This window comes from Pomacea canaliculata, linkage group LG5 (genome assembly GCF_003073045.1).
Source record: "Pomacea canaliculata isolate SZHN2017 linkage group LG5, ASM307304v1, whole genome shotgun sequence".
Lineage (NCBI taxonomy): Eukaryota > Metazoa > Mollusca > Gastropoda > Architaenioglossa > Ampullariidae > Pomacea > Pomacea canaliculata.
In genome coordinates, this window is record NC_037594.1 from 12435731 (window position 1) to 12458706 (window position 22976).

Here is a 22976-nt window from a genome sequence, read left to right on the forward strand (position 1 = left end):
CGCTGTGGACAACGCGACTGGGCTGCATCCGCCATCTTGCTCACCCTTACTTTCGGCGTCTGCTATTGCAGATCACTTTGTTTCGGGCATAGAGTATTAAATATTTTTATCCAGACTATGCCATAGTTTATAGGATATGTCACATCTAGATTTTATTCATATTTACTTTTTCAGGCAAAAATATTGAAACAATAATTATGCTCTAGGAAGATATAGCTTCACCGAGAGACACAATTAAGAAACACACTTTGAAGGACAAGTTCAGTTTTAACACGGATATCAATACACGTCCATTGTTTTAACTACTAGTGACTCTATATAAGAAGATAATGACCAGAACTTGATATGATTTATTTAGTCATACGTATGTAATAAAGATTTTAGCGGGAAAGACCTGTATAGTGGACCGAAGAACGCTACGCATAATTACATCACTCAGAATTTATATTCACTCAGCCTTGAATGCTGTTTTTATCTCGAAACCAATGTAGAACTCTTCACATTTTTTCAATCATTCTACTTCGTGACATTTAGATCAATAGCCTTAATTGATTCTTCTTGTAAGGGGGGATTCTAAACGGGTGACCAAGATGACTACTTCCGCTGCTGTCGCCGAAACCTCTGTCGTTGGCTTAGTTGATAGCAACAAAGCGACAATATGGCCGCGTCTGCAGAATAACGAACACAACAGATTTCAGAAGTCTTTCCGATAGATCTATTGTACTGGTAAGAAAGTAAAAATAATTAAGTTTGACCATACTTTCATTTTAGTAATATTTTTTGTTCTTTATTAATTTTTTTATTATCTTTTCAGAGACAAATTTAGTGAATTGACCAAAAGATCATAACGCTTAAATATATCAATATGGTGGCATCTCTGTTATGGGGCATGCTTGGTTTGAATCTTGCGGGTCGAAAGCAAACTTTGTTAAGGAGCGTTGTGCACCTCTGCAGTGTACAATTACACTTATGATCGCCCTCAAAGCTCAGTTCTTGTTCATTATACACATAAAATCTCGCTTGGTTGAATGATTCTCGTAACTTAATTATGTCTTCGACTTGCTCAGCCCCATATCGCTTTCTTGTTAAAGACTGGATGTTACATAAAATTAAATTTAGATGATGATAAGTCTGAAGCTCTGCTATGTGACAATGACATTGATGGTAATTTAACAAAAGACATCCTCATCATTATAGTTGTATCAGACTCACTATATCAGCCACATATAAAATTTTATGCAGTATAACAAAGCTAATAAATTTGTTTTTTCCTTTCAGGAACCATTTCCTGTTTGTGTATTATTAAACAGGAGGAAAACATATGACTATGGTAACAAAAAAAGAAATGCAGAAACAAGGGCTGTCATCACTATTCCCCTGTGCAGCAGGCGTGACAATGCCATTGTTTGGCTTAGATGATGTGGAGATGCGAAAGCATCTCGGAAAACCTGCTGCTTCTTTGTTGTCATTTCAGTCTGTTACAGTGGATAGTAGGCCTGTAGACAGGAGGTATCTAAAGAAGATCAGCAATGGAATGACATTTGATGAGTCTGTGGTAAAGGAGAGATGTTTTCACATGTTGCCATATGACAGCAAATACCTGGAGGTGAGGCCCTAGCTTTAGGCTAAGATTTATGTCAATAGACTGACAGACTGACTGACCAAGTGACCAATCTGCCGACAGAAAAGTGTATGAGTGAACAGTGTGTGAGAGAAAATAGTGCTCATTCAATGTGATTTGCCATAAATAAATAGTTTAAAAAAAAGTACATATGAAGTGACAATTAATAGGTTTATATTTTCAGGAAGCTTTAGACACAAGTAGCCTGATACGCTCACGACCAAAGACAAATTATGGATACATTCCCCATGGCACAAGCACTCGTCACATGCCATGTGGTGTCACGTTTGCCACTAAGCTTCCTTTTCTGAGACCAATACAGAGAAAGACTACAGAAAAAGTTGTTAAGGCACGTGTTGAAGCAAACAAGAAAGCGACTGAAAATGTGTCATCTAGCCGGTCCATCAGCAGGTCTCAGACAGATGTACCGATAGACTGCAAAGAGACTGATAGATGTGAAGTGGACAAGAATGATGCAGTAATATTTATGACTGAAGTAAATGAATCTGAGTCAAAGCTTAAGCAGCCTGAGACCCTTGAAAACCTCAACAAGCAGCTGAAGGAGCTATATACTTTGCAAGCAGGTGATGCGGAAGATGTCGTAAAGGGTACAACTCAATCTGAGGAGAGAAAGAATGGCTGGTATCAATATCTCCTGTCACAGCTGTCAGAAGTCACAGCTACATGGATGGTGCATGAGAGCATGCCACTTTCCAAAGATCAACAAAGACTAGCAAAGACTTTAGAAGACTGGTATGGTAAGCCAAGGACAACAGATCTCATTCAGGAAGAAATAAGTGACTCTGAAGAAGATGAAAATAAGTCCAAAGACCAAGAAAAACGGTTAAAACGAAAGTGGAAAAAAAAGGAAGCTTCGTAAGTATATCTTACCTTCTTCATTTATAAGATTCATGTCCGTTTACGTATATATAAGATATATATAAGGTTAGGGTTTATGTACATATAAAGTCCAAAAGTTTAAAGCATTACTGCTTCAGAAACGTTTTTATTTAACATTTGTAACTACCAATTAATTATGTTAATAAGTAAGTTCATGAAGTAAGCCTCCAGGATTAGTTTCCAGGCTTAATACTCTGACACATGCATCAGTCAATCATTTATTCCTTGACTGGTACCTGTCGTTGGGGGGGAAACATGGGTAGACATGGCAGCTGACAGGGCCCACCACTCTTGCCTATTCTGGGCGACAGTGAGCAGGTTCTGCACAGGATGATCAGTCCAGTCTTTAACATTCATGAGCCAGTTCTTCCTTTGGCCACCACGGTGTCAACTACCTCCAAGGTGCCTCGAAGGATAGTCTTTGACAAGGTGTCGTGCAGGGTCACATGACCAAAGGAGACCAATTTACGTAGCTTGACTGCTGAAAATAGAGGTTCCTGGTGTCCTACAAGTGCGGCAACCATGCTTCATACAAAGTTGTTGTATCTCTGTATGAGATCCAGAGCAGCCTCCTCAGGCACTTGCTCCAGAATGCCTGGATTATCTTTTTTATTTTGGGAAGCACAGTCCATATGTCAAATCCATAGAGCAGGATCATTACTACAAGGAATTTGTAAAGATTGTAGTTTGTAGTAAACCTGATGTTATGGGTATGCCAGATCCCATCCAGCTTAGCCATCATTATTGTTGCTGTTGAGAAGTGTAGATGTTTCATACACCAACTTTTTGCATGTGTCCTGTTAAATTAATATTTATTATAGAAAATTATACTTGTTGCTTCTGCTAGGCTCTTGGAGCAAGTATACCAAATATCAGGAACACATTCAGCTTTAGACCCATACTCAGATGATAACAAAGCACCTTTCTATCGTCAGCCAGCAGGAATACGACGAAAACGAAAATCTATTGAAAAAGAGGAAGGTATGTAGATTTGGTTTCATGAAGCATGCTGTTTTTGTTATCGTAGTATTTTTCTGCTTTACTTCAAAGAAGTTTCACAATTTTGTGTCATATGATATACATATTAGCACTAAGTGTTTGTAAGATGTAAATTTCACTTGGTTATTTTTAAAGCAATAGTGAGGCTAATAATGTCATACAAACTACAAAATGGGGGACTTTCTTGAGCTTTAAGCATGATAAGAGAGATGACTTTAAAAAAGTGAAACCAGCTTCTTATCAAATAAAAGGTACTTATAAGTGCGTAAGTTTCAACTATCGCATTTTCTTGTCTAAAGTAGATCTATATGTTTCTCAACTAGACATCAAAATATATAGAGAAGATTTTATGTATCCTATTTTTTCCTCTCTCATATATACAGAGGGAAAAACATTAAAAAAAAACTTGTTCTCTTATTTATAGAGACTGACATCAGTTTTTGTCGTGTTGTGTCTCAGTATTGTACTCAGTTTACTGCATATTTCATTTACCTTTTAACTTACAGTTCATAATTTGTTTCTCGCCAGCTTGGTATTTTTTTTTCCAAATAAACCGTAAAGAGTTTATGTCTGTCCGACAGAGGATATGACTAGGACATGTCTTGGAAAAGCAAAGAGTCCTACATAACTGCATGTGCATATTAATATTGTGGATAGAGACCAGCACTTACATATTTTTGTTCCTCTAGCATATATGACCCATCCCCCCAAAAATACCCCATGAGAAGAAAGACAGTAGATAACATAGATTTGTTAGCAGGCACTAACAATAAGCTGCAAGACCTCACCAACAGACTGACTGACAGTTTAAATGCATTTGGAATGGAAACAAGCACTTAAATGAGCAAAGTTATGATAAATGATAACGACAAAGCAGAGATCTATATGAACGGGGTCTTCTTTGGTCATGTGACCAGCATGACACCTTGTCGAAGACTATCCTTCAAGACACCTTTTCCAGTATCAAATTGATCAATGTGGTCAATGCCAAATCAATCAGAAGAAAAGCTGGGTAGCTGACACGAAGACTGTCCACAGGACCTTCTCTTGCAGGTGCCTCACTGGCCATTGACGTCAGTTCACCCAAACTGTGTCCTATCGTGTTTCCCTCTATGACTGGTATGGGATGCGAAGAAGAAAGGGTGTGGACAGAACTTAAAAAATAAATACTTATTAATGTTTTGAAGATTGATGTAACATTTGACATGCATGATGTACCTTTAGGTGCAGTCAATGCCACAGCTCACAAGATCAAACTGCCTGAAATCAAGCAGCCAGCACCACCTACACTGCATGACTTTTTTCCCTCAAAGGTTGGAGACAAGCTGTTCAAGACCAGCAATGAATATGAACGAGAACTCCTTACAGGTAAGCTCTTTCAATGAATATTAAACTATATTTCTGTGCATTTTGTTTTCAGAATAAGTAACGTGAAGAAAAAATGGCATGAACAAGCTTTGTCTTTTGGATTGTTTCGGTGGATTGTGTAGTGTAACAGGGTGACCTACTACATGACTCACACTCTGTAATTAACACTCGAATGCGTAGCCATATGTTGTTGGAACCTCTTCATTACGGTGACCGCTTGCTGGCCGCCTGAAGAATTAATTTAGCTTAATAAAGAATGTAGCTCCGTGCACAGACTTAATTTGTGCTTAGTCAACAGGGTTGGCGATGATTTGTCCCAGCCTTCTCTCAAGCTGCTCTCTCTTTCTCTTCTCCCCTCACCCTCTCGTCCTCCCTTTTTATATCCCCCGGTAGGGTTACTGTGCCATGGGTACCTGGCCGTACAGGATGACAGTGCTGGCTGTGATACTGTGTCTACCTGGGGTGTTAGGGCTGGGTGCTGCCCCTTTCTTCTCTCACGGCCCCATCCATCCCCGCTGGACCCAAAACAAACCAACATGCCAATCAGAGCTACCAACCAATCGGCACTTCAGCTGGTATCATAGCCATCCTCTACCACATGTAGTATATATATATGCAGATTTATTCACTTTAAAGACTGTTATCACTCTTGAATGGCTTCTCTTGTATTAATCTAGTGAAAAAAAACTTATTTATTTTTTGTATGATTGAGGACATGTACAAAATAGCTAATAACATTAAACAAGGAATCAAGTTATGGTATGCAGCCTTGTTGCAACTTGTAGAGAAAGTGCATATAAAATGTATAAAAACATAGATTTTCGAATCCAGTATAAAAACATAGATTTTCCAATCCAAAACTGGAAGATTTCTGTTATATTTCTGTGCCTGTCAGAACAGCTTTGTCACCACAGTAATAGAAATTTGAGGTCTTTTAGAAGTGTGCTATTTTGCACTGCCATGGACAGTGTGTGTGTGTATATATATGTGTGTGTGTAAAGCATGTAAAAGTTAACCTTGTGCAAACAGGAGTGGAGCAGATTCACCAGAGAGGAAGTGATGACAGCACCATTCTTATGGCCAGTACTAACCTTTACAAAAAGGTCTTACAGAAAGAATATCCAGAAGACCCCAGTCATTGGTGTCCTGAATCAAATAACACAACCAGAAAACTTGAAAAGGATCATCAGACAAAGTATGAAATAGGAAGACGACGCTGGATGGGTCTTCCAAAGCCTTTTGATGTAAGATTTATGTGCCCATTAGAGATGGGTTTGCCAAAAAAAAAAAGCAGAATTACATAGTAGAAGTTACGGTATATTTGTGGCTATGTCCCTGGCCAGCATAACTGAACAATGTTCCATTACATCTCATACTAGTTTATCAATATATTTGGAAACTCCAGTAATGGTTTGCAGAAAATTTTATAGTTTTTAATGAATACTTATTGGGGCTATGCTTAAAACTCATGTAAATTATTGACCTTTCTGACCAAACTTAATTACTTCTTTTCGTACCTAAGACGGCACTTAAGGCATCCACTAAAGACCTCATTTTGTCTATCAGCAGCAAGTTTAGCCATGCTGTTCCAGGACAGTTTCTGGTCCTTCAGTTTTTGCACTGCTGACCTTTGCCTGTTTCTCTTGGCCAACCACGCTTCCTCTTGCAATCAGCTGTCCAGTGAAGGGCTATTTTGGGTTGTGCCTCTGGTTTCATTCTGCACACATGCCTTAGCTATTTCCATCTTCTTTTTTGGATTATGGTTATCATATTTGTGCAGCTGGCTCTTGTAAGAATTTTAAGAATTTCTTCATTAGTAATTATGTAAGGCCAGAATATCTTGAAAAATTTCCTCAAACATTTGGTTTGAAATCTGACAAAACTGAGCACTCACTTTTAACTTCTGATCCGCAGGATATGTTTGAAGCACAAAAGGTTCTACCACCAGGAGCAGATTCAAATTACATGATGTCTGTAGACCCTGCCACCAAGCGCCAAGTGACACAGAATCATTCATTGATTCAGATCTGTAAGTAATATACTTGGTACTGTGCAACGTATATACCCTCTGACATTTTAAAGCAATAAAAAAATTAAACTCTTACACCAGTTCAGTTAAGTCTGTCCAGCAACATAAAATAAAAGCATATTTTTCTCTTTCCAAGTTCTCAGCTTTGTCAAGGCGACATATCACCAAGTAAAACATATGGTTGACCCTCTCTAGAAAAATAACCCTGGTACATAGAACAGTGTGGGGGGGAAGGGTTAGCTTTAAAATAAACAAATTTCCATGTCCTGTGGAATCTGAATGATGCTTATCCTGGTCAGCCTAGGAAATACACCGTTTCAAAGAACACTGTGCAGGTAGATTGTGTCTCTTGCAGTCCAAATGATGCTTACCATAATGTCAGGAATGCTGGTTAGTATTTATAGAATGTGGCATGCAGCATTGTTGTCAGTTTGCTAGATTAGCCCCTGTCATGCTTTGACAACACCAAAGTCTCCACCGAAAGGGGCAAATGACTAAGGTCCAAGAACCATAAGAGCATGTCCCAGACGGAGCAATGAGCTAACCAGGCTTACCGGTTCTGCACTGATGTTAGCAGGAACAAAATACTGGCTTTCAACTGTAGAGATAGCAGCACCTTTCAATAAGAGGCTTATGTTGTTAGAAGTTAATAGTTTATTCCTTGTTACTCCTCAAGGGGCATAGGGTCACAGGTTCTTAGACGAGAGACACAAAACTGCCACCCTGAGGCAGTATATAGTTATAAAGTGAGAGTAAGTCATTTTCTAGGAGCAAAATTAGGAACTCAAGGAAAAGCATCTTGTTTCCGAAGTTATAAAACAGTGTCTAGGCCCCTCAGACACTATTCATGCTTCTTTACCCTAAAGCCCTTTTGCCACCACTTTATAATTACTGCTACAGGCATAAAACATCTGTAGGGTCTAGAGACTTTATAATTGTGGAGACAAGATCCTATTCCTTGAGTTCACCCTGTTGCCACAGGTATTCAAGCATCAGACTAGTTATTGAAGCTATACAAAACATATTTCTTAACTGTATATGGCTATTGTTTTACTGTAATGTCCTGTTTGATGGACACAGTGAATGAATGGAGAACCAAGTGGAACCTCAGCGGACAGTATGCTGATTGCACCTATGATGACATCATCAAAGACATGGCTGACATTCAGCCCCATGTGCGTTTGAAAGCAATCAGCATGATTGGCAAGGCTGCAGAATTCAAGGCTACATATGAAGAACTGGGCAGTCTTTCTACCAGTTATCCTGACAGCCTTGGCAAAGTTTGTATTGCATGTAGCTTCTTTGTTTTTCTGCACTTCTGTTCAGCCATGTTCAGAATTATAATAATGTTGGAACCATTCCATTGTAAGATGCATTTTTCTTTCTTTTTAGTTCACTACTTTTGTGAAATTCTCAAAGGAGCATCTAGTCTTAGATTCTTGTTTTGTGTAGGACATTTGTCTTGGTGTTGTAGTGTGCACTGGGTAATTTGTATGATAAATAGGATGATTTTTGCAGAGTGTCCCTGAACATGTCTTTGTTGCCCTTGGTTGTCTACTTAATGATTCCAACGAGGAAGTTAAGAGGGCTGCTGCCATAACACTTTATGCACTTGATCACCCAGTACCTAAGGTAAGAGGCTAAGGATCTATCAGTGTCATTTGGTTGCATTATTTTTATTAGTGTATGGATTAATACTGGTACAAGAATATGCAATAAACCAATGGCTAGATCCCTATTGTCGATTTAGACATTTCAGAGCAATTGGTGTACGCAATGCATTATTTTGCTGCTAGCCATGTCAGATATTATTTACCTGAAATCAACATTTTGAAGGGAGTTCTAAACAGTATCAGAATTGATGATAATACATATCTTGTAGAAATATTAAAGATCAGATTTTATGAGAGGGAATTTGGGGTAGGGCAGTGTCACACACACAACTGGACTCATGCGCATCAACATATCCACACACTCGATCAGTTGGACCATTTGCACATTCTTTTGCATTGACAAAGACAAAGCTAAAACCTGTCCCTTGGAGGCCTTGTCAAGTTTTAATAATGACTCTCCACGCATTCATTCCTTATTCTCCCTCTGCACAGACCAATTGCAAAACAAGCTCTCATCACATACTGAAGTTCAAAATGACTATAGCTTCTAGTTTGGTAGTGGTGGCCATCCTGTACGGGAGTGATTTATTTACTGTCTCTGTTGCCGCCAATAGTCTTTCCCCAACAACTCAATGGCATCCTAAGCAGTAGACAACAGTTCCATCACTCGACGTACTTGAATTAGACGACAGTACGTTTAGTTACGTGACGTCGTAAGAATACGCAGGAGATAATTCATGCGAAGAGTGTGACACAACCACACCATTGATGTTATAACTGATGGCAACTCAACGCTTGCAGACTTACGTAGATTTATCATGTGCCAACTCAGGCACCTCTACTTTGGTTCACCTAAAATCACGTTCTTCCTTCCATGCTTGTAATCAGACATCTTGTCACCTTTCCATGAGAGGCAGGACATATCAAACCCACTGTAAAAGGTTCCAAACTTTCTTCACTTGCCACTACACGGAAAAATTTTTTATTTCTCCTTTTTATGATAATAAATTATTGCAGCCTCTGTAACCTGTTGGTTAATATGCTTGACTGTGGACCAGATTGGCAATTAGAAGGGTAGGTGCTTGCGTCAGTCATTTTAAAACACCTCTTCTATACCTAGAAAAGAATGGGACCACCAAGCGTTATCTATTTGATTAATTTGTAATGTTTAAAATTCAGGTGCGCTCAGTGGGTAAGAGCACCTCATTATTTTTTGTACTATGATTGGTAGGCTGAGGAAGTCATGCAGAAAGCTCTTCACTCAGAAGCATCACTGGAGCGATGGACTGCTGCCCAGTGTCTTGCACACTATGGCATTTGTGACTCTGAAGTAGTGGATGAGGTTATCAAACAGATACTTCAGTCAGAAGAACCTGTAAAACATGAAAAGGGGTTTGCTCTTCTGGCCAGGATGAGCAAAAACACAGTGTGTCTTGATTTTCTTTCCTAATTAATTTTAAGAAAATTAAATTAATATAAAACAGCTGTGAGAAGGAGGCAGGCAATTAAAAATCAACATTCCTGATGAAATGAAGACTAAAACTGAATAGGCTTGCTATCTTTATCTTCCTTCTCATATCAGTATATAAAAGTACAAAAATCATTTTATGAGGGCATAGAATAGTATATTCTTCACAGAGTATTAATAGGTTTTAAATGTCTTCCTTAGACCCTTGTACACAGTATGGTTGCTGAACAGTTAAACAGCAGCAGTTGGCGACATCGTGTCATTGCCTGTAAAATGTTTCCTGTCTTGTATGGTAACATCAACAAGGTGAGTGGGGGAAAAAATCTTTCTTTAGTATATTAAATGTAGAAACTTTATTCAAACACTTTTAACACACTGGACCTATGGCATGACTATAGTCATATGTAAAGTTTGGTCATTTCGCATCAGTGGAGTAGCACAAATTAATCTTTATCAATGTATTGCCAGTGATGTTTTTGGCTCTTTCATAGCCTTTATAGTTTGAATGAGCAGTTCTTGTGGTTCTTCCCTTATGTATGCACCACCTGTGAAACATTGTCACCTGTCATTTGTATGTAACAGATGTAAGTAAATGTATCTATTTTTATTGTAGTAAACATAAGAGATTTTGATGAATGATTATTTCAATTCCAGGAATGTGCTGTTTCACCTCCCACATTAAAGATAAAATGTGATGGTGGTGGTGATGATAGCATATTCATTTAAGCTGTTTCGAGTGCTTTATTGCCTTATAATCAATAGCTAATCTGGAAAATGTAGGGAATAGTTTTTTTAGGACTATGATGGATAATCAAATTGTCATCCATTTAAAAAGGCAGTTCTCAAATGTATTACACTGAAAATAGTAACTGAATAACGACTTCATCAACAACCAAGTGGCAAGTTTCTTAACACAAAATGATAAGCAAAAAATGGATGTGCTTATTACAGGATGTGACTCACAAACTGTCAGAGATGATGTGGCATGACTGGAATGAGGATGTGCGACAGGCAGCAGCCCAGTGTTTGGGCAAGACCTCCCACGGCCAGCATGTCCATGATGACATTTTGCGGTGCATTGCATATGGAAGTGAGCGGGTCAAGCTGGAGGCAATAAGCCGCATTGGGCAGCTAGGTAAGACTTTTTGCATCTACATGATTTAAAGGGGGCTTGGCTCATCATGCAAGATTGTATTTATGATTTATGTTAGAACCCTGAACTTAATGAATAGGAAGGGAAGAGAGTTGGCCCAACAGTGGGAACAGTTGGGAAAGATCATTGTCTTTTTCATGAAGACTCACAGTAGTGATGTGCACATTATTTAAGTACCCTTGACCAATTGAGAAACAACTGAACTGACACAAATCCTAACATTGCCAGCAAATTATTTTCATCTGCTCTTGCCTGCTCATTCATATTGGAGAGTTGTGTATTCAACATAAAACTAAACTCCTAGAAAATTATGACAAGGATTGTTTTACCATCACCGCAGTCCTTGAAATTTCTATAAGTCAAAAGAAACATTATCAGTCTTGTTTTTCAAAGGTAGTGGCAGCTTTAGGTATGTGCAAACTGTACACCTGCACAGGGCCACCAAATCCCAGGTGCCGCCATGCCAATGTATATTGAATATAAAACAGAAAGAGAAAATATAACAGCAAATGGCATTGTGCCTGAAAAACATGTTTCTTGCTAATTAGTATGCTGTATTTACTAATGTTGCTAGAGTCGGAACAGTAAGCTGAATGTCATATTATCACGTTCTGCTGTAATGAGAATATCATGGGCCACCACTTGGTTTTATTAACATTGGCGGGCGAAGGGGCCAATGATTCTTTCTCTTCCCAGGGCTGCCACAAGCCTAGAGCTGCCCCTGATCACAATTTCATCTGCTATCATTTTCCCACTTCTTTTGCTTTGTGTATTATTTCAAATGTGCACATCTGTCTACATGCATATTTGCATACAATTTTTGTCTAAGTTTCTGCTTTACAAGTATATTTTGTTTTGCAGGTATCATGACAGCTAAGTTGCTGCCAGCATTCCTGGAGTGCTTTCATGATCAGTATATGTCCATACGCTGTGAGTGCTGTATTACCAGTGGAAACTTGAAGATTACAGATGAGCAAGTGATGTCAAAGCTGGTTCATCTTGCTACTTTTGATCCCATTTGGAAAGTCAAAGCATTAGCAATTCAAGGTAAAAAAAAGAATTATGTGGAAACAAAGTACTTTTAGATGCATTATGCAGCTATAGAAGAACCAATTAAATGATACAAATTTTTGAAATATCTTATTATGGTTACAATGTGATGGGTGCAGCATGTATGTCTTTGGTTACAGTACATGTTATGGCTGTATTACATGTGTTATGCTAATGTAGCATGTAGTTTATCCATTATTTTCTGTGATGGTGTGTCTGGAAGTTTTCCAGCTTCTTAAAGTGATGCATGTGAGAGTAGTAGAGCATTTTTTGTACAGTCCCCTGATTGGAAATAACAGTACCAAATTAAGTTTTGGTGTTCTAAATTATTCTGCTTTGCAGCTCTAGGAAAAGTAGGTGTGGTCACTACCCAGGTGAAAGAGTGCTTACTGTGGGCCTTAAGCTATGAGAATAATGATGCAGTGCGTGCTGAAGCTTGTCACTCACTGGTCGGCCTCAACATGTTGGATGACACTGTTGTGGCATTACTGCAGGAACGTCTCCTAGTGGAATCCAGTCAGATGGTCCAAGAGTAAGTTCCCTGAGTAAATTTCATTTTATAGTGTTTGCTGCCTGTTCAGCATCAGACACCTAACCAAATTTTAAAAATGGAATAAACTTTATTTGCAGAGTAGAGCTAACACAGCTGCCATTAATTTTCAGTGGGAAGGGAAAAATTGTTTAAAAAGAAAATACAGGGTCATGAGAATGACAACAAAAGCCTTAGCCAGTAGTCTTGGTTCCATCTATCAGCACTTCTTAGAAATTTACATCTCTGTACATTTAAATAATCTACCTCTCAGAAAATGTATGTCTTGTGTGAAGTGAGATGGTGGAGGCCTTGAGAAAAATGGGCGTTGCTGCTACTGAGGACATGAATATGGTGGCTCAAATTAAAAAGGAAGTCCGCAAACTCTGCATCCCTACCGTCATTGCTTCACAGATTGTGCTAGATGAGGCTGATGAGATGCGTCAAAACAATTTGGCCAACATGGTTTACATGTCAGAAGCAGAAATAGAGGTGAGACCCATTGTGTAGCATTGATTCTATATTGTGCACATGATTTCACAAAAAGTTAGTTTGGCATAAAACACCAATGCTTGTTTTTTCCCCTCCACTAAAGGGAGACATTCTTGTCAATGGGAATTGTGTTGACGCTCATTATGAAGAAATCATCAGCTTTAGTGCTGTATACAATATGTTTAGAGACTATCTGAATCTATGAAGGTTTGAAAAATTTGACTATTTTATAAGGAAGACATATATTTGTGGGATATAGCTATTCTTGTTCTTTGCAACGAACAAAAGTTATTTTCCAGGCAGAAATTTGGTAGAATATTAACCAAGAATAAACATGAAGAGTGCTTAACTATTCAAGAAAGTCTTTATGAAACTCAGCAGAAGGTATAGCAATGCATGGAAGACACTGTTGTATGATCCTAATAAAGTTTAATATTGCCACATTTTGGATAGTTATTAGTTGCATTAATTTATTATTTGCAGCATGAAGGTTGTCCATTATTTGTAAGTTTTTGGCTAGACTTCTTGTTGCTATTGATTTTATTTTCATAATCATATTTTTTTTCTTATAATAAAATTAAATGGTGTTTTTCTGTCTCAGCAAAAACAAATAGAATGCAAGAGCCTCTCAGGGAAGAGGCCACAGGTTATTGCTCAAGCTTCCCCTACTGAACTTCGGTTTAAGGAATCTAAATTTGGAAAATCACCATCTAAGCTTGAGTCCATAACATCTGAACCTATCAGTAGAGAAGGGACACTATATACACCTACTGCTGACAAAGAGATAGAGGCTATCTTGAGTCGGGAGGATGTTAGCAGCAGTGTTCCTTCAGCTTCATCAACTGAAATAAAATCTCGGCCAGTGACAGAAGAGACAATTACATCAGGAACTCGCACACCTCTTGAAGGGATCAGCCGAGAGCCATCCACACATGAGCTGTCATTCTTAAAGGACGAACTTGAGGATGACCGAGCATCAACTGCATTCAAGACCACTCATAGCAGGTTCAGTCAGGTTTCCACATCGAGACTTGGACCTACACCATCCTTAGTTCTTCCTGCACTGCAAAAATCACAGAGTGATTTTATGCACATGTCAAGTCAGCGCATTGTCATGAGTGCTGAATCTTTGCAGGAACGAGAGAAAATGAACGAACGGGTTAAGTCCACCTATGATGATCTGAGTGCTCGCTATGTTGGCATGATTGAGGATATTTTGAAGGTTGACAAGGGCCTTTCCACGTCACATTCTTCTGGTAGTCAACTGTTTCTTACAGTACCTGCTGTTGCATCACATAAGCCATCTCCCTCTCATGATCACAACTCCACAGATGCAAATGATCATGTGCTGGTTGATATTGACTATTGTTTGAATGGCAAACCATTGGATGGTGAGTCTGATGAGGTATTTGACCAGGCATCCAGCAGTGAGTTGCATATTGGCAAAATAGAAAGTGTCCCAGCAAGTAGAGAAGACATAAGATCAACTGAGGTTATTCAAGATGAGGCAATGGGTGTAGAGCTACCTGTGCCAGACATGAATTCCCATGGAGACAAAAGTCCTGCTGCTGGGTCATCTCAGTGAGGGTATGGGTATGAACCATTCCATCAGATAGTGCCTCATTCCCTTGACTACCCCCATGACATGTGATTGTCACTTCTGATAAACATATCTAATAAAGTGATACTGACTACAAGATTTCACATAAAGAAGAGTTCGTTATAAAATGATAAAAAAAAGTTTCGATTTATGATTGTTCTTACAACTCTATATATTGTTTTCTTTGGATACAGGTTTTTGTTGGACTCATCTCCTTGCACAGGTTTTATAAGTGTATTGATAAAAAAAACAAACCCAAAAACCTCTGAAAAACATTTATTAAACTTAAATTCAGAGTTAATAGCGAGTTATACTTATTGAAAGCATGCATTACATTTTTTAATGCATGTAAGGTATATCTGTATACAAATTTATTGTCTTCTGTGTTGTGCTTGATTCTACATTGTAAAAGGTAATGTGCCTATCTGCACCCTTATTTTACGAGATCCTTAAACTGTCCTGAGACTCTCAAGACAACTCCTCTAATTACGTTATCACTTGAGTCTTAAGCATGCCCTTAGCATTTTTTCTCCCTAACACGGCAGTCTGGTGGCACAAAGGTTTAAAGTCCCTCAGTACACTGAGAATTGGGTGTCGTGAGTTCAGATCTTGTCTCAGGCACACTGTTATCTGCATATGGCACTTGTTTACCAGTCATGCAACTGTGATGTAGTTTAGCCTTAATGTTGGTCTGGCATAAACACCAATTCTCCTCTTTTTTTTCCCTCCACAAAAGGGAGAACATTTTTTATTAATAAGCAAGCTTTTACATATATACGTAGATTCACTGACCAGGGACATCACCTTGTTTCACTTTTGATAAAAGCAAAAGGAATTATTACAAGACATATGTTATTAATCCCTGTTGTCTTACACAAACTTTTGTATTAATATATTGACCTTTGTTCCTAATATTAGAACACTTTACCTATGGTTCTTATTAGATACTGAATGTGTGTGTGGCTTACACGGAATGCATATAATTATCTTAGATCCCATGGAATACTTGCTACTATTCTCAGTTGATTAGATTACCTGCTACGATCGTCTCCTGAAATAAACTATAAATAAAATCTTTATACAGATCTTGTGCAAAAAAACAAAACAAACACAAATACAGACACAGAAATGTGCTGGGCATTACCAGAATACAGTCCTCCACATAATATCTGACAGTACATTTATTGAAACACATTTTGTGGTTTGTAGTTTTCATAATGGATTTTGATGTTCAAAGATACAGCCATCAAAGAAAATAAAATACCAAATCATCCTTTTTTCATAACAATGAATGTAGAGAAAAGTGTACATAATAGCAAGTCTTCTATATTTAAAAAAAAACAACCTAGGAAATAAACACCAAATGCAGTGCTCTTATATTTAAAAAAAAAATTCAGGTTAAATTTTGATTTCACTTGTAAACTTTTAAATCCCTCCATCTTACTACCCCTCCCCTTCAATCTCAGATTGAATTATTGAATAGGAGACCACACCCTTCATGCATTTAAAACTAAAAGAAATATTATTTTCTAAGTCTATGCTTTGGTTTAATTTCAAAAATGCAAAGTGTTAATGAAACATAAGAGAAAGTAATATCTAACTGTGTAGTATTTGGGGTTGCATGAACATTTAGTCTCTGATTCTCCACAGTAAAAGCACGTCTAAAACCTTTTAATGTGTGAAATTAAGAAGCACTTTTGTGCACTAATAAAGAAAAAAATAAAGAGATTTGAGCATAACTAGAACCATCTCATCGACAGGTCCACAAGTTTTCTTCTCCAGAGAACCACTTGTAATTCTTCAGAAGAGCAAAGACCCCCCCCCCAAAAAAAAAACCAAACAAACAAAAAACCCAAAAACAAACCCCACACCCATTAGACTACGATCTTTTTCTGTATTTACTTAATAAACTACTGTGTAAGTGCACAGAAATGTCTACAATTTGTGCAAAACAGGAATTAATAATAAAAATAAAAATGAGGTAATAGGTCAGTTATTTTACACCACTGGTCTGACCATTTTAACTTTGACTGCTACCATCAATAGATTAAAGCTCAATCTCATTTTACACATTGCACATTGCAGTAAAGAATACACAAACTATGCTTAGTTTTATTTTAAAATATAAATATCATCACAAGATTAAAGATGCAAGAGGCATCATTAATGACAAACTGAAAACAAAATTTAATCAAAATAAAAACAAACACTAACTTTTAATTTGGGATACATAAAATGCAGTTCTGTAGAGTTCTTGTGATGATATGAAAAATTGAATGTACCGGTTTATTTCTAGCATCCTTCTCACTTCTGTCATATCTTAAAATTATGATAAAATTGACATGAGATCCTTATACTTAATAAAGTTCAAACAATCACAGATTAAAAAAGTGTAGACTTAAACTGTATCATGGATCACTTGTTTTAGAAAAATGATTTCAGGTACACTGTTCTTCTATAAACAATTGATGATGTCAGCGAAAGTAGCATGAGACAAAAGAAAAAAAGATGATGCTTTCTGCAAACAATATGCTTGGATAATACAAAATTTTTAAGCATTTATTTTTTTCACAAACTATTCAGAAACTTAAGTTTTCGTAAGAGAATAAAATATTTCCTTTTTCTCCATTATTTGTTTTAGAATATGTTGTTTAGAATATGATGTCTGCTGTATCAACAAACAAACAAAAAGAAACTGAAAATCCCTGTTAAAATCTAAAATAAACTCTAACTCCAAAGACATGCAACTCAGAAGACAAATGATAACAAAATACAATATTTTCTGTCACCCCTTTCCCAAACACATGCACATAGTGTAACATAAATACATGAAAGCCCTTGAAATAAAAATACTTAATGAAACAAACAGTAAAAATGTCACAAAAAGTATTTGGGCAGTGTTGCTTTTTTTTTCAGGGTTATGATGATCACCAGAAGTGACATTTTAGAAAAAAATATGACAACATTAACAATGGCGTCAATTATATTTCTAACTAAAACTAAAGGGATTATTATGGTTTTCATTTGTTGACCCCATTTCACTCTTTGTCTTATGAGGTCACTTAATCCCAGAAAGGTCAACAAATTTTTTGGGGGGGATCTGTAATCTAAAGCTACATAAACAGGCTGAATCAAAACCTGTTTACTGTCTGCCTTTGGAACAAACTCCTAGCTGCACTGCCAGTTGAAATAAATAGCACTTCAATGACAAACATGTGAGAAAGATGATTAAAATAAAAACTGTCAAAGTCACAGAGATCGTGCTCATTAATTTGCTTAAACTATAAAATGCAGTCATTTAGTTCTGTCAATAGTGATTATATACAAAATCAACTGACACTTTTTGTCCAAACAAATTGTCAATAAACATCAAATGTAAATGATTACACTTTAGATATAAACATTTTCTTGACATCCATGCTCATCCTGATTCTTTTGCTCTCTTCTCCCACTTCTTTTCTGCTACAGGAAGAACAAATATATACATAATGAGAAATGTAGTGATGAGAAATGAATTGGTATGGCATGTCTAGCAAGACATATAACACAGTTATCAAGTAAATAAACAATAAACATAAAAACAAGAGAAACTAGAAAGAAAACAATGTACAGTTGATATGGGGCTGATATATTCTTAATGCTGACATAGATTTACTGATATATTAAAGATAACACTATTTATCTCATCAATCTGCACAGCTGTCAAAAATAGATTGTCAATTGCTCAGTCAGTCTCAAACAAGACTTGACCTATAATGATTACAGAAACAAAAATGGTATCAAGAAATAACTGCCATTAGTGATTAAATATAGACTCAAATTTGTATCTGCCCATCCTCTTGCAGTTTAGTTTATTCCTTGTTACTAGGATAGGGCTGCAACAACACCTCGCCAGCGGACCCAGTTTTGGGCAGCCTGCCTCAGTTGGGCCCATGCGGTTCTGACGTTCTTTGCCTCGCTCTCTACTGTTCTTTTCCAAGTCTGTTTCGATCTCCCAAATCTCCTCTTCTCCTAAGGATTCCAGTCAATCCTCTTGCAATATGAGGACTTAAATTTTTTTACATAAAAAATGCATTATATGCAAATTAACAGAGGGCATAACAGGATTTTGTACTCTTGGAAAGTCAGTACGGTGAAGACTGGTCCACAAGATATCAAAGCTATTTGCACACAAATACAAAATTATGACACTAGTACAGAAATACTCAAACAAACTCACTTCCATAATCAAACATTTTCTAAACAATCAGAAGACAAAATCCATACTGAAGGTTTTGTACTCGAGTGTGAGCTTATCTGGGGCATTTTATAAATGAATCATGAAGGTATGCCCGACTATAATATGTTTTAACATTCACCATATATCCTTTGACATTCATAAAATCAGTTCCTGCCATAAAACATGGACTGTGTTTCTATAACCGCAAAACCGTTCCATCATCATCCAGTCTTATGTCTTTCAGCAAAATAAAAATGTAATCTGTCTTGGTAAAACTCTGTACTAATAATAACATCTATCCCATCTGTATGCAAAATTGGAAAGCAGTCAATAGAATGTTTGCAGAAAGACCTCAGAGTCTATATTATTTAGGATAACCAAATGATAATGGCACTACAACTAGAGAGGTGAAGAGGGATGTATATCAAGAATGTTACTTGTGGGATAGGTTATGGAGATGGAGACAGGATAGAAAAATGGAGGAGTTTTAGAAATGAATGCTGAGTACAGTAAAAGACACAGCATCTTCTGTCAGTGAAAGGCTAGGAATATGCCTCAAAGCTGAGATGAGGTCATTTGAGGGAAACCAGTAAAAGACTCGAGAATGAAAAAAAAACCAAAAAGCTAACATTTCCCACAATAATATCATAAGTGTCAGAGAGGTGAGATTTTATACACAGCATAACCACAAATGAAATTTAAGTTGAAGAAAGATGCACAACAACCTACCTTATAAGTTTCATATGAAATTCTATTTTACTGTGTAATGGAAGCCATGTCAGATATAAAGGGTGGCAACTGTATGTGTTGTCCACTTTAAGTCATGCCTGGAGTTAAAGTGTTAAATAGTAGATGCCAAGGCATGGGGTCAGGTTGAAAAGTAGTGTATTAAAAGTACACTAAAATATCCTATGGACATTAAACAGGTCCAGGTGGTTATATGTAAAGTTCAGTATATACTGTCCAGATGAATTTTTGATGTAAAGACAACAAACATGTTGCTTAAATTCTTAAAAGAAACCCAAACAAACAGAAAGAGTAAGACTAAGAGGACAAAATAAACAAAAAAATGAAAACGTTATTTCACAGGTTTCCAACCCAAAATTGGATGACTTCTGCATTTACTGTAACAATCACTTACTCTTTAATCTCAATTGTCTACAGATGCACAAGTGTACCTCCAGCAATTCTGTTATCATATATCAGCATTGTCACTTCATCACCTAAAATGATAAATTTTAGATACTGAACAAAAACAAACAGAAAAAGTTACAATTATGGTGAATCTCAACACTAAATTTAATGGCCAGTCTATCAAATAAAATTCTCAGAGAGAAGAAATAATACTGTAATAACTGATTTATAAAACTCTTCACTTAATTATACTTAGCCAGTCTCTGCATTCTGTAAGGATTACAACAACCTGGTCAGCATTAGCAGTTAGCAATGAGTCCATTAATATTATAAAAATGAGAAAGAAATTGTTTCTTTACACTCTTCAATATAAGGAGATGAAAATATAATAAACATGGTGTCCAGAAATGTCACAGAGACTTCTTTTCACAAAGATGCTTATGGTTTTTTCCAAGACTTTCTATTCTCTTTATGGGGAATATAGCATGGCAAGTACTGACTCAAATTTATATTCTTATAAAAAGCTATGCACGAAACACATTGACTTTTAATGTACTTGTATTTGATCAGACTCCTAAATCCTGCTGTTCAGGAACTGTATGGGTTAAGAATTTACAGTTTAATGCTTACACTTTGAATATATCTCTTATAAATACTTACTAATGAGGCTGTGGAGATGAAATGGAAAACCTGGAAAATTTTATTAACCAAAAAGTTGTTTGATGAGTCAGAAACAAAGAAGGTAAAAATACAATGGACAACAAAAGCTCTTTGAAGTCACAGAGCCTCACCGTTTGAATGTGAGTAATAAATGTTTTCACTCTATTCTTGAAGACCTCTCTATAAGGAGAGATGGATCTCTATTCTGTAGATTTTTTGTTCAGCATATAAAAAAAAAATAGTCCAAAAACATATTTCTATTTATATATTCTTCCATGTCTCTCAATTCCTTCAGCTATTTACTGTGTAGAAACTAGCACAGCATCTCTCAAGATATCAATTCGTGTGTGACATATCACTTGTTTAGAATCCTTCAGCAGTGTTCACCAAGCAGTGAGGAAGGATCTTTATGCAAAGTTTTTGAGAAATGTGATTTTATACAATTTACAGACTGTTTACATCCTAAACTTTGATTCTATGAGACTGATGATATATATATATCATCCCCAAATGATGATATATATATATCATCCCCAAACATGAATTATTTTAAAATCAGTTACTGTTTAAAAAAAATAGTAAATGTTTCCTTCTAAAAAAACTTATGAATTTAAATGCATCTCAACCTGACTCTTTTGCCAAACTTTCTTCAAATGTTTTCAGCTGGATCATAAAACCAGGGTTTGGAAATGAAGATGGACGCTTAGAGCGAAGGTAAGAAAAGGCATCATTAAGAGGCATACGCTTTTTCTTTATCAAATAAGCAAGAACAATAGTTGCAGAACGTGATATGCCAGCATTGCAATGCACCAGCACACACCCACCAGATTCAATAGCACTATCAATGAAATCAAATGCTTTAGGGAAAGCACAGAATATAGGAAAATCTGGAAGGTCACGCAAATCTAAAGACAAATACGTGAACTTGTCTGGGTAGATGTTGTTCACATGAGATGCTACATTCAAGATATGTGTCACTTTATACTTCTCCAAAAGTTCCAGATTGTGTGCAACATCCTGAGATCCTGTAGACATAAGACAGATCTAACTAAGCACAGTAACTCATCTAAATCATAATTAAAAGGTTAATGCAATCTCCACAGCAGATGAAATGATGATTTTGTTATGTAGTGATGATTTTATTTTGTAAATGACCATGAGCACTAACTTCTAAATTTTAAACTGACTGAAGGACACAATCCTTACCCATTATTAAGCCTGGAAGAACCTCTCCAACTTGAAGATCTTCTTGAAGATCTCCAACATATCCTAAGTTACCAAAGCTTACTGACTTTGTAATGGTTTGACCCTTTTCATCTTTTCCTTCCACCACTTGTCGGCCATCTGGCAAAGTCACAACTGTATCTGTTTTGCGAAGATTTGCTTTATTAAATGATGTTAGCTGCTCTGAGAGGTCTAGTGGGGGAGGACACCTGTCTTGGTAGTGTGGATGGCTGGGCTTACTTGTCAACTTTCCAGGTTCAGCCATAACTGATATGATGATGGCTAGCACCAAACTGATATACACTTGTTTCTTTACATTCTAGCTAAAACTTCAGTCAGCATGGATATTAGAACTGCATATCTGCAAGTAATAAAATGGCACAGTTTAATAGATTGAACAACCAAAAGAAGTACTATTTTAAACATTAAAAAAAAACAATAAAAAGATAACTTGTTTTAGTCTTGATTTGTTTTTCAATATACCCATGCAAATGATAATCTGTGATTTACTTTGTACAGTTGCATTGCATTTAAGTTCACTCACTGTTAATCCAAACTATTATGTCAACTCTTTGCTGATAATGCAATGCAAGCGCTGCATTTTTTTTTTAAATACACAAATTTTAGAAGAGGAAGTTTCACTACCAGCTATGAGCATTCCCCCCCCCCCACCTCCTCTTATCATATCGCGAAAAATTCTACGCAGAAAGTACAGTTGGTGTCAGTGTTTTAGGTATTATATTAATAACACTTAATAACAGTGCTGCTGGAAATGACATTTTAAGAAAACCCTTTTAATGTTTATAAACGATCTACATACGTTTTTACAAAACACTAAAATTATAGCAACACCTAGCAACCATCAACTATTAACTGTATTATGCCGACCCAGTCACAATTGCATGCACCACATCTAG

General features: G+C 36.8%; 2 protein-coding genes across 5 annotated transcripts in view; one reads left to right on the top strand and one right to left on the bottom strand.

The window, feature by feature from the left end:
• Nucleotides 1-16204, top strand: LOC112564602 (HEAT repeat-containing protein 4-like). Its single transcript, XM_025239528.1, has 17 exons — nt 1-93; nt 566-726; nt 1279-1606; nt 1806-2497; nt 3369-3502; nt 4745-4888; nt 5918-6132; nt 6803-6917; nt 7998-8197; nt 8436-8549; nt 9762-9956; nt 10200-10304; nt 10950-11133; nt 12013-12198; nt 12544-12733; nt 13027-13222; nt 13824-16204. Exons 3-17 carry the CDS (start codon nt 1322-1324, stop codon nt 14805-14807), a joined length of 3939 nt encoding a protein of 1312 aa, XP_025095313.1. The 5' UTR covers nt 1-93; nt 566-726; nt 1279-1321; the 3' UTR covers nt 14808-16204.
• The window catches only part of LOC112564616 (dual specificity protein phosphatase 19-like), a 7570-nt gene continuing 579 nt past the window's right edge, over nt 15986-22976 (bottom strand). For 2 of the 4 annotated variants that reach the window (XM_025239563.1, XM_025239562.1), the window contains exons 2-3: nt 22042-22420; nt 15986-21860 (exon numbers count right to left, since the gene is read on the bottom strand). In XM_025239563.1, the coding sequence (XP_025095348.1) occupies nt 21457-21860; nt 22042-22324 (687 nt within the window). In that variant the 5' untranslated portion in view covers nt 22325-22420 and the 3' untranslated portion in view covers nt 15986-21456. The remainder of the gene's footprint in view (nt 21861-22041; nt 22421-22976) is intronic. The other 2 variants (XR_003099248.1, XR_003099247.1) reach the window with 2 other exon arrangements.